Below are 12,789 nucleotides of genomic sequence, written 5' to 3' on the forward strand. Positions count from 1 at the left end.
CGGCTTGCAAGTGTGCCAGTGTTAAGACTTGCGGGCCGCACGCGCACTTAGGAAAATATTCATTATACGTTAAGTGCTAGACTAAATGAGTTGAAACTTTGCCAGCTTGTTCGGCAACACCCAAGGATTCAGCCATGTAACACAGCTTGAGCAAAAATTGGGTGTCATGGCCCCTTTAAGTGACAAAATGTGTTGTGTCTTGTGACAAATTGTAGCCCCTTCCCCCATATGTGTATGCTTTTCTGCATGACACTAGTGTACTGTAGCAAAAGTGGCTTAAACAGCCTCTCATAACAAATGATGGGAATAATATTGCACTGGAAGTTGTTACGTGCCCAATAAAGAGGGTTCTACTGCAAGAATTTTTCAGGTTCAATATGAGTGGAGAGAAAAAAATATATGCAAGCAGCGCAAAGCCATGATGTGTGGAGGCGAGCTTCCGACCCGGCCTTCTTGCCCTGTCTATAGCCTTCACAAGCAGAATTAATTCCCTGCCTTCTCCCTAATCGGAGTCGGAGGATCATGTGACGTCCACAAAGAAGTACTTACGTCACACTTGTCACGATGCATGAGCACGACGCACTTTTTTTTTTCCCTGCAGTTTATGCTGCACAGCACAGTATTGATGCCCACCATTTTTACTAAGTCAATTTCGAAGCGCTCCCTCAACTCACTTACGAGAAATTCTAGAACACTGATGCAAGGAAGGGTGCAGGTGCCGAGCAACGCGGTATGCATCGGAATCACAAACTTTCTGCGTCTCAGCTCACGGCAACCAGTGCTTGCGTCAGCATGTGTGAAGTTATGAAACTTCATTCGTTTTACAACACAATTGTTGCACATTATCCCGTCCATCTTACAGTGTGACACCTGTGAAAAGAAAGGTAAAATAAATATCACTTTAAAATTTCAACTTAGTACTCTGTGGCATGTAGTCTTGTAAAGCTTTGCTGGTGCAGCTATGGGTGGGTAATGTATGCATTTTGCTTTTCAGCTCAAAATGACCAGACCTAGAGCCTTTTATGAATCATTCAACATGCAGTAGACCTAGGCCAGACTGTCTTTCTTTCTCCATATTTCTCCCTAATAAACACAAGATTCTTGGTGCAGATATTAATGGCACAGACAGGCAAGAATAAAGTGACCTAATGTAATAAAGCAGATTCAATTAAATCTTTTTAAAATATGTGAAAAGCATGCTGGGCCAACCAAAAACTCGAAACCTGTTTGCATCAACCGAAAGTTTGATTTATTGTGAGTCTACTATACGTAGAACTGTCATCATATCTCACATATTCTTGAGTGGTGCTTTAGTTCATTCATTGACATCACATTGTTGCTGCTCATTCTACTGATGGGCCATAAGCTCAGTCTAAGCAGTTTTGCACGCATTTTCTGCACCAGCTCAGGGAATGCAGCACTTACATTGGCAGTTTTATAGTGGTGGTGACCTGCATTCAACAGTTTGTACAGCAAGCAGTGCTGCAAGAGTCTAGCGATGTATGCGAACCTCCGATTGCCGGTGGCTCCAGCAATTTGTGCACTTTTACTGCTAGCAGAGGTCTTGCCTGCAACGCCTACCTCGAAAACTTAACATATGATTATGTTTTCTAGCCTAGAAATATCGTGAATTTTATCACACTGGCCATTATTAAATTTATTTTACCAAAAAGAATGGGCGAATTTTCACATCATGACGCGATGACAAAGCGAGGAGCAGGCGACATGCTGCCCGCGTGTCACTACTGTATTGCAGTGAAGCATGCCTTGTTTTTCGCAGGTGTGCATTTTAGTTGATCACGACAGCGGTTTCTATTTATTATTTTTTTTTTTGGTGGCAGCAGCGAGGCTTGCCGTTCCTCTGTGTTTGCGGCAAAATCAAGCCCAGGTATTGCGGAAAAACATAATCCTTGGAGCCGCAAACTAGCTGACACAGCAAACAATCAGCCCTGATTACTTTGAATATTTGCATTTTCCTTGCATCCCACTTTTTGTATGTTTTTCTAATTCTAAAACCCACTTATTTCGAAGATTTTGAAGACTTCAATTTAATAAGGCTTTACTGTATTTACTCACATAATGAACACACTCGCATAATAAACGCACCCCCAACTTCGATCGTCAAATTTTGGATTTTTTTCCCCTGTGTAATAAACACACCCTTTGAATTCATCTACTGCAGTCCCGCTAACAGGCAACTGGCGCCTCCTTTCCTGTTGAAAGGATCTTCTTCATTTTTTATTATTATGGCGATCTCTCTCGGCCACCTTGCCTCGCTCTTCTTCCCCCCCCCCCCCCCGCTTCGCCCACTGCCGCGCGTCGAATTGTTTTTCTTTCTACCTGTGTACGGCACGTCCCCGTTTTTTTTTAATTATCTGTGCGTCACAGCAGTGATCAGGAACGGTCCGAGTCTAGAGACAACGGAGCTGATAAGCACACGGCGAGCGGTCACGAAACTGTCCGCCCCAGCTGATGGACGCTTTCTGCAAATACAAAACTTTCATGCCCAATGACATGCACACAATTTTCGAGGGACGACGACAGGATTTGCTGTCGCCATGGCTTTCGCGAAGGGCCATTCATCACCGTCATGTCGCAGGTTTCTGGAAAACCGAAAAGAAGACTTGTCGTCCAGAAAAGATTGTGACTATTTACACAACATGGTAGCACTCCCCCATTCTCGCTTCAGTTGCAATTTGCTCTTCGTGCTTGTTATCTACGTGCACTTCAAGGAACGCAAGATATAGGACACCTTTTCTACAGGAACTTCTCGTGGGGACCGTGAGACAACGGCCTTATCTAGTCGATCTTTTTATCAACGGCTTGTTTTGATACTTTGTTGGTAGCTTGCTGGAATGTTGGTTACTTGGTACAATGTGAACGGCGGCGGCGCAATCGTAGTGCGAGGTTACTGCGGAGTTGGCAAAGTGCGTCGTAGCACGCGTTTCTGGGTGCCACTTGAGATCACAGAAGATACCACTGTTGCGGTTAAACGATTGCGAGAAAAGTTAGCCGCAAAGCGCTTTTTTGACCGGGCTGTGGCGGCTGCATTTCTGATGGAGGTGAAAATGCTGTAGGCCAGTGTGCTCACATTTGGGCTCACGTTAAAGAACCCCAGGTGGTCAAAATTTCTGGAGCCCTCCACTACGGCGTCTCTCATAATCATATGGTGGTTTTGGCATGTTAAACCCCACATATCTATGGCGTGCGCGAACTGTGGGAGGACAGCTTGCAGAAGATAACGCCTCCAACTACCCAAGATGAGTGAAGTGCAACAAAGAAGCCGTTTCCAAACATTGCATGCATATGTCAATTGCAAAAGGCTAAGTGACCTAACTTTTTTCTGCATTACCGCATTTCTTGCTCATCCTGAAGAAGCGTTTATAAAATTTGTCTCGCGTAATAAATGCACCGCCAACTTCAATTTTTCTAGAAGAAAAGTGTGTCCATTACACAAATAAATGCGGTAGTCTCCCACTGAATTGGCATGTCTCCTGCCAACAAGCGTTTCGCCACATACTTGCCACATGTGGCTCAACCATAACATGCCAACTCTCTCGCACCGCATAGGGCAGCCTCTGATTTGTCGAACTCGTGGGCACAGATGGTGCAATAAAAATGAACCTGCCACCTCACTTTGTTATTACAGTTGAACCCCTTTATAACAGACCCTGACGTAAAAGACCAATGGGTATAAGAGACTCGTGTCCCTACATTGAAATCGGGGTTGATAAGATAATGCATATGTGGTAACCTGCTTATAAAAGACATCTGATATGAAAGAGAAGAAGTGCTCCCTGGTTTCTTATAAAGTGGTTCAACTCTACAATATTTTTTCTTGATGCCATCATGGGGGTAAACAAGAGAGTGGGTGCATTGCTGGTTGATGCAGCTGAGATTTACATAGCACTGGCATGACTAACTTCTCGGAAATGTGCCATAAAGGCATTGATTGGATTCAAAGATATCTTTTTTGTTCAATGTTTCACGTAATTCATTGGCTGATTGACAAGGCAGTTTGATTCTAGCTTGCATTTGAATAACAGAGAGCTGAGCTAATTGTTAAGTATTCATTCCAAAAAGACAGGGCATGCAATCACGGACACAAGAAACAAAGTCGGCACCTCACAAATGCTGTGTATCCAGGATAGTCTGGTTTGTGGCGTCTTGAGTGCTTTCTTTTGTCTGTATTTGCACACCCTGGCCTTTGACATGAATGAATAGTTTGGATTTGCTCTAGAGCAGGCAACAGTTTATGGCAGACTAACACAGCTTTTTTGCACAATTTGCATTCCTGACAGACTGATACCTGTTGTAGTCTCCACTTTACTGCCAACACTGTGAGACGAGGTATGGCTTGGAAAAGAGACAAAAGCCGGTACAGTTGTAAGTTGACTGTAGACTTAAATAATTAATGGAAAATCTGCATTAATTTGTCATAAACACTTGCTGCATGCAGTACAGCTGCAGTTGATATACGAGAGAGCCTAGGACGCGGCAACTGCATTCTCGCACAGTTGATTGGCAAAGCATTTTCAAAAACTGGCTCACAAAGCACACCCAAGAGGCTTAATTGACAGCATGCCTGGTTTTGCCGGGGGATGGGTGGATTGCTAAAATTATGAAGATTTTTTAAGACGAGCCTTGTAGTGTTTTTGTGCCTTAGCTTTACGTATGAGAAAAGGTACTTCTTTTCATGCTGCTGTTAGAGCATACATCTTTCAGTCGATGCTGCGACATACCGTATATACTCGAATCAGGCCGACCCCCGAAATTGGCAAGGCCAGGGGAAAAAAAAAAAAAAAAAAAAATCTCGAATGTAAGCCGAGCTTTTGACACACGGAGGTCTGTCGTCACAGGCTGAATTGAAACCGTTTCATGAAGCGTGTTTTCCAGCCCCTGCTGGCTTTAAAACAGGCTCGTGAGACACCCTTCGTGATGGCAACTTCTCTGGCCTTCGCCTGAATAGTTTCAGTAATCACGGGCATTCCCACTTCCCTCTGTTCTCGAACAAAATCGGCGACAACTTCTTCCACCGCATACCCTGCCGCTGTGGTCTAGTGGCTAAGGTACTCGGCTGCTGACCCGCAGGTCGTGGGATTGAATCCCGGCTGCGGCGGCTGCATTTCCGATGGAGGCGGAAATGTTGTAGGCCCATGTGCTCAGATTTGGGAGCATGTTAAAGAACCCCAGGTGGTCAAAATTTCTGGAGACCTCCACTACGGCGTCTCTCATAATCATATGGTGGTTTTGGGACGTTAAACCCCACATATCCATCAATTTTCCACCGCATGATGTTGGCCTGTTTTTGGTCCAGTGAACGTCATGCGGGTTGCTGTACAACTGAAGAGTTCTGCACATTGTTTTTGCCATGGTCGCCCATTAATTTCGTGCACGCCGAACTCTTGCTGCGCTCGTAGGTTTGATGTCTTTTCCGCTTAAACACCGCGCTGTAGTGGCGCCACTTGGTTGGTGCCATCGAATTTGAAGCACGATTGACAAAGGCGTTTCGCGAGCAAGAGGCACAACTACACTGCACGATCGCTTTCAGAAGAACAACCATTGACCAACTCCGCGCCTCCTCTTTGCGCCGTCCGCCACGCGATAGCCGATTGGTGGCCAAGGTGGCAACAGCCGGGTTGAATTTTACTTCTTTTTTAATTTTTTAGAAACCGGGCTTGGCTGGGAATTGATTTCATTTTAAACTCCAGTAAGCAAATTGGGTATTCTGAGCCCACAGAAAAAAACAGTTTAGTCATTGTTTACCAAGTATTACAGCTAGGTGGCGTTAGCCGCCGCCTGATTTAAAGGGTACATTTAAGGCAATCCATCTATCCATTGGCGGTAATCACGTGACAGGAACCACGTCTTCTCGTTTTTTCATGGCTTTTCCAACGTGAAATCTTGCCGGCTCGACGACCTTCGCTCTCTCGCTGCGTGAACGTGGGACTGCGTGATTTCGTGACAATGGATCGTACGAAAGCGATAGGGACCGTTATTTTACCGCTGAACAGGCCTGAGCGGCTTTGTCACCGCACAGCTATCGTAGAATGTCGTGAAAATGAACCTCCGGCATGTGAAACCGGTACCTTGAGATCGGCGCCTCGAGGGCAGTAATTCTCCTAGCGTGGCCGGGCCTCCAGGCAAGTTGCAACGGCGGCCAAATTGTAGTACTCAAATCTAAGCCGACCCCCCCACTTTCGCACATCATTTTTTCGAAAAAAACATCGTCTTAGATTTGAGTATATATGGTAATTTGCAGCAGCTGGTAGTGACAGCCTTCTCACGATATTTAGGGCAATGAGCACCTGGCTGCCAGCCTGGAAACCCTGCTGGTGGAAGGCCAGCGGTTGCGGAGTGCTGCCCACTGGCGTCTGCTCGCCGAGGGAGCCCCTTCCCTGTTGCTGGAACAGCCACAGCTGGCCGAGCTGACTTACAGGGGGACACCCTCTCTGGCCGACACCGAGAGCTTTGTCTCTGCTGAGGGCACCTCCGATGTGAGCACCTTATTTTGGCTTCAACATGTTGTGCCTCGCCCTTTTCAACCTTGAGCTAGGTTTAGCCTTTGCCCTTTTTCTGTGCAGCTGCTTGCAACTTGACTGCGAGAGCCACAAATTATATAAAAGTGTTTTTGGGGTCCTGAAAATTTGGCATTTGAACCTCATTTAACAAATTGCTCCAAACATTTTCTTATTACGTAGAAGTCGAGGAAACAGCACTTGTCAAGTCGGCGGCATACCAAGTAGTCATCAACATACCCAGGCGTGCAACAGGTGCATCAATTGTGCCAATTTGATACAAATTCTCATTTCTGCGCCAAGCTGTGCCAAAACCATAAGATTTGCTGAAAATGCGCCACTCTGTGCCAAAATGCCCAACCAGCCTCAAAATTTTTTCAGTGGCGCTGATTTCAGCAAGACATAGAGGCCATGTTGGTCATCTGCAGTTTTGCGTCATCAATAAATCCAAGCACGCAGACCCTAACCGTAAACCACAATGTCAGATATATTCCCATCAGGTCAGGGCACTCGTTAGATGCGATCAACCAGCTGAAGTAACAAACCCGCGCGCCCATCAGTCCACTGACCGCAGCAAATACCTATCAGCCGGACGGGGCAACTTCTAGACAAAAATGCGTTGCCATAGCCACCAACACTTCACAGGGATTGTGAACTTTCTAGTCAGCAAACGTGGCTATGCCATGTTAACAACTAGAACTGGGAGCACATACCGCATTTTTAGTGCACAAAGAAAGTTGACGTGCTGCGAATGATGGTGTTGCCGGCGACCATGTTGGTCGCCTTAACAAAGGCACATAAAAATTTTTTTCTGTCTGCATCATCCTGGCGATAAACATCCGGTGCTGTCGCCTGATCAAGGGGCGCGTACCATTACTTTATTTGGTAGAACGCGTCTTGCAAGTGAGCTGACAAGTTGTGGCCTAAACTTAACCCCATTGTGAAAAAAAAAAAAATAAAAAAGAGGAGAAGGGGGCGTAGTGGAGTTCGAAAATTTCTTGGCCCTGCTTTAACCCGTGCAGAACGCTGGTTAAGCCACTTTTGCTGCACTACACGAATGCCCTGCGGAGCAGCGCATTATGATTTGGAAGGGGCTCTTAGAATTAGTCACGGGACACAGATCATTTTGTTCAATATTTCATGCGTGTATATGCCACATGACTATGAGTACTAGTATGATTGCTGACTTCTAAAAACGTTACGTGCAATCATTTTGAGCTGTGTATGAGATTGCTGGCGGCTTAAAAAAACTGCGCCATTTTTTTTCACCACCCCTACTTCTCAGTTTCACTAATCGACTGATTTTCATGGTCGCTAGCTTGTCATGTCTACATTTGAATTCGCAAAGTCTACCAAAGTGTTTGAAAAATGCAGCAATTGCTAATGGGAACTTTATGATTGTTTGCTCGGGGGGGGGGGGGGGTGATTCAGAATACTACTTTTATTGAAATAGCATCGCACATGTTTACTCTGCACGATTCATGCGATGCTGAATGGTTTGTACAAACTTGTTTCTGTATGTAAGCCTTCTCTTTTTGTACTGCTCCAAATTTGGTCTTTCGAGATAAAAAAATAGGTGTTTTTTCCCGGAACCTGCTCTAAATTTGCATTTTAGTGCTCCAAAAGTTAAATTTTGCTGCTCCAAAAAATCGCTCCAAATTTCATTTTGGCAGTCGCACCCCTGCATACTGGAAAATTCTTGCTATGCCTACTCACCCCTACTGAGAACAAACTCAGCAATCTTTATAGTCTAGAAATAAGTCACTCAATTAAGGCACAGTACAAGAGCCTACGGAATTATCAGTTCTTTGAATCAAGTTTAAGTCCTCCCGAGATCTGAATATCAAAGAAGATATAAGTAGAGAAGTTTTAAGAATATGTCTGTAATAAGACCGGTTTCATTGGGAACTTCAGTACAATAGCAGTACAATGAGTGTCAATAGCGTTTTCTACACACTGGACAACTGGGCAAGTTCATCTGCAGTATGAAATAAAAAAGAAGTCATTAAGGTCTAAAGAAGTTGCCATTGGCATCGTTTAAACATTCTTTGGCATCATTGAAATAGGTTATCAGGAAAGGTTCATCGATTATTAGGACTTTGTTTTGCCTGCAGGAAATAGGTGACGAATTTCTGCAAGCAACTGCTTTCAGAAACAATTACACAGAAATAAGCTGCCATTTTTATACGTTTTAGTCATTAAGAGCATTTTTAATTTTTGTTAGATATATGGGGTTTAACGTCCCAATATCACCATATGACCATGGGAGATGCCTTATTGGAAAGGTCTTAAAATTTCGACCACCTGGGGGTTCTTTAACGTGCACCCAAATCTGAGCACACAAGCCTACAGCATTTTCGCTTGCATCGAAAATGCAGCCGCCGCAGCCGGGATTCAATCCTGCGACCTGCTGGTCAGCAGCCGAGTACCTTAGCCACTAGACCACCGTGGCGGGGCAAGAACATTTTTTAACTAATGTCTTTGCTTTCTCCCATTTCCCAACAGAGCTTATAAATCAAGTCTTTTTGCAAAACCTGCTTGATTTTTTCTTTACTTTTGCTATTCACATATTGTCCCCTTTTAGTAGTGAAGAGTTTAGTATATTTATACTAGCATTGTACACACAGCTGGAAAGTATAGTTTTCTGTCGGCTCCTTTTGCGAAAAGACTGATGATCTTCGCTTCACCTCTGCTGTCGTGTGAGCTGCTGCGTCAAACCATACATGGGTTCTACCAGCGCATTCGCTCTCAGAAAGCAGGTAATTGTGCTCTCTACGCTTTTTGCGTGCTCTTCTGCTCTTTGTGCAAAAGCAGCTTTTTGCCATGCTCCCTAGGAAGATACTGGCACGTTGTCGTGCAATGGTGCAGAGACATGTTCCGACTCTCGGGGTCTGTTCATTGCCGGCTTTAACAGCTGTAACTGAAATCTTGTTTCAAGAGCTGTCTGGTGCTTTCATGCACAGCATTCTCATCGAAACTATGCAGCCATTGTTACACAGTTTCCCCGAGCACCAAATTTTGTGTACTGCCACAATAGGAACGTTAAGGACATGTTAATGCATGAAAAAGCCCTCATTCTACGACACACGTACAATTGACTCTCGTTAATTCAAACTCGAAGGGACCTCTGAGTTTTGTTTGTGAATAATCAAGAAGTTTGAATTATCAGAAGTTCTCAGATATATGAATCTGGGTTAGGTGACACCACTCGCACATACCTGTCAACTCTTCAGATTTTTTTCGTAAACTGTACGAATTTCGACCGTGCTTATAATTTTATGAATCTTGCGTGAAATTTTATGAAAAATATTTCATTTCGGATAAAAAAAAAAATTAGTAAAATAGTGTGGCCTCCGCGCTTGCATAGGCGCATTGCCGTAGCTAGTGGCGGAGGCCACAAAAACGGTGTTGTGCTATATTCCACTACCAGGAGAGAACACTATGTATTGGTGTTATCGTCATACATACCTACCAAGTCTCCCTGCCCGTGAGACTCCCGCATTTCGACCATTTCTTCTGTTTCTATGGTTGCCATGAAAATTTCCCGGAAATCTAAATTTGTGAGCGAGATCTGGCCACATTGACAAGAATGCAGGTCAGTCAATTCCAGGCTTCTTGCGAGCCCATCGAATTTATTATAAACTAGTTTGAGAGGTGTTCATTTAAAGGTATAGCAGAGTCTCAGTGTTGTGAAACCGCGGCAGATACGAATTGGTGAATTCCCCAGCCAAATTCATGTGTCCATTGGGCCAAAATTCGAATGTTCCGAACATTTTTCCTAGTCCTGGTGTGTGATATGAACCTTCGTACCAAAACCCTCGAGCGAGAGCTGATCGAGAGCAGCGTGCTCGAAGCTTCGAAAGTACCCGTGCGACCAGCGCACACGCTGTCTTCTACGGTGCGTGTGGTTGTCATTGCCACAACTGCTGTGGGAGAAACCGCGCTCGTTCGACACGATCATCTATGGCGAGAACGTTACTGACAGAACTTCGAAAGTGTGCGCGCATTCAACAATCGACCAGTCAAAGCAACGCTGCTTTCCGCGAATTCTGTGGACAAAACCGCTGCAGACGCGATGATAGATAGCATAACGTGACTTAGTTTGGAAGGCACGTAGATTGAAAATAAAACTGCCGTTTGCCTCAACCAGCCCGCACGAAATTGTGGTGCACGTTGCAATGCAAATTGCACGCTGCACGTTTCGATCAGCTTGCCATGGTCAGACTTACATTCTAAGTTGTTATTATTGCATTCATTGCTTCACCCCTGCGGCGAAACGGTGGCTTTTTTATCTAGTTGTTTTGATGACGCGAAACTTTGGGAGCATTTGCACGCCCCCTTTGATATCTCTCTGGGAAACACTACCCTCGTGTGTTCGGCCACTCCAAGCTATTATGATACTGCAACGCCGATGTTTGCGCTTGCGTTTGGGACCCCCCCCCTCCTCCTCCTCTTATTTTTGTTTTTTGCAATGTTTTTTTTTTGTTTACTTTTTTTGGTGACAAAAATGGAGAAAAATAATTCAGCGTGCCGATTTGACATATGGCGGCAAAACATTATTATGCTTATCGTTAAAGGCGAATCCATCACAGCTACAAATAAAAAAAAAGTTGGTAATCCCCCACCCCATCCCCGCTTGGGTTTTTTAAGAATTTCTATGTTGCCAAGTTGGCAGGTATGCATGTATTACGATTAGGCATTGATTTTATCACGTTTTACCAGCACGTGATTTTATCACAAAAGTGATTGTTGGCATCGCGAGTGATTTCAATGTTAACCTGATGTCACATGATGATATCATTGTGTTACATTGTAGCTTGGTCAAATGTGGTCTAATCGCAGTGGCACTGCAAAACCCTATGAGGTGCAGAAAACTTTTGGGGAGTGGTGACAGATGGGAGGGTCAGTTTAATTGACGGAGAAGAAAAAGATGGCTTTTGTCTTCGAGTCATGTTGGGCTAAAGCATAAAAGATCATGCCACTTCTTTTTTGTGTTACATTGCAGCATTCCAGATGTTCTTTTTGCTTTCCATAAAGGCAGCCAGGAGCCACACTTAATTGTTGTAACCAGTAACGCACTTTAGTAATATTGTAGTGGGCACTTTGTTTCATTAAAGAGCAGGCTCAAAAGCTCACAGCGCTGTGGTGGCTTACTGCTGTATCCAGCATTGCATGAAAACTCTTACTACCATTATGTGAAGGCTGAGCTGCATGCAACCAGGCACACACTGTGGAGGAGCCACCCATCATAAGCCTTGTTCACTCACACCACCAGGTGGCAGTTTTGGCTGACCTGGAGGCCAGCCTTACTCCGCCAGCTGACCGGTCGGCCCTGTACTTTGAGGCATTGGAGCTGCTTGAAAAAGAAGGCATCCCTTGTCGAACATTCAGGTGAGCTCAACTAGATCAAACACAGCTGCTGCGGTCGAACCTCAAAGTTGCACGTGCAGTGAAAAACTTCATTGTTCCGCAAACTTCATTGTATCAAAGTCTCTTTCTCTTTAATTTGCCCAAATGGTGTTATCAGCTTACTTTATGCAGACTGCAGGACGAAAGCCTCGCTCAATAACATCCAACACACTCTGTCCTGCTTTATTTTACGCCTGCGTATTGTTTAATTTTGTCACTCTACCGAACCTCCGTTCATCCTCACCTGCCTATCCCATCTCTTGGGTATCTATTCGAACACTCTAACAGGCCATTGATTATCTCAGGACATCACTTTTCCAGGTCCATTTTTATCTCTTCATATCAGCTAGCACATCAGCTGCCCCTATATGTGCCCTGAGCCTCTTCAGTCTGCTTGTCTCGTACAGTTACGCTCATAACCTTTTGTTCCTTTGCACATCATGTAGTTCTTGACCTCATCACTTTCTTTCTTATTCTACAAGTTACTGCTCCATGCGCATGATCCCTGCTGTTACGAAATTGGCAGGGAAAGCAAAAATTTTTTCGCAAAAATTTTCTTATTAACAGTGACTCAGTGCAAGGACACAATCAACAATACAGTAGACTTGCAATAGTTCAAACTCTGAAAATTCATACTTTTGGTTAATTCAAACAAAGTTCAATTTTTGGTTGGCCCTCTATTCTTTTGAATGTATTTGAAAGCCTCTTGATTCAAACTCCATCATTCGGTCCATTCATACTTTTTGCGGTTTCATACCAAAAGATATCTGCTGCTTTCCCTCTAATATTAAAAATTTGTGTGTTTATATAATCATAACTGTTTAGAAACGAAAAATAAGTGTGTCAGGCATTCAAAAAAAAA

General features: G+C 44.3%; 1 protein-coding gene across 3 annotated transcripts in view; it reads left to right on the top strand.

The window, feature by feature from the left end:
* The window catches only part of Miga (mitoguardin), a 109,697-nt gene that overhangs the window by 38,670 nt on the left and 58,238 nt on the right, over positions 1 to 12,789 (top strand). For 2 of the 3 annotated variants that reach the window (XM_075880756.1, XM_075880757.1), the window contains 2 exons: positions 6,297 to 6,497; positions 11,794 to 11,909. In XM_075880756.1, coding sequence (XP_075736871.1) covers positions 6,297 to 6,497; positions 11,794 to 11,909 — 317 coding nt within the window. The remainder of the gene's footprint in view (positions 1 to 6,296; positions 6,498 to 11,793; positions 11,910 to 12,789) is intronic. The other variant, XM_075880758.1, reaches the window with a different exon arrangement.

The sequence above is a fragment of the Rhipicephalus microplus genome, chromosome X, assembly GCF_043290135.1.
Source record: "Rhipicephalus microplus isolate Deutch F79 chromosome X, USDA_Rmic, whole genome shotgun sequence".
Classification (NCBI taxonomy): Eukaryota; Metazoa; Arthropoda; class Arachnida; order Ixodida; family Ixodidae; genus Rhipicephalus; species Rhipicephalus microplus.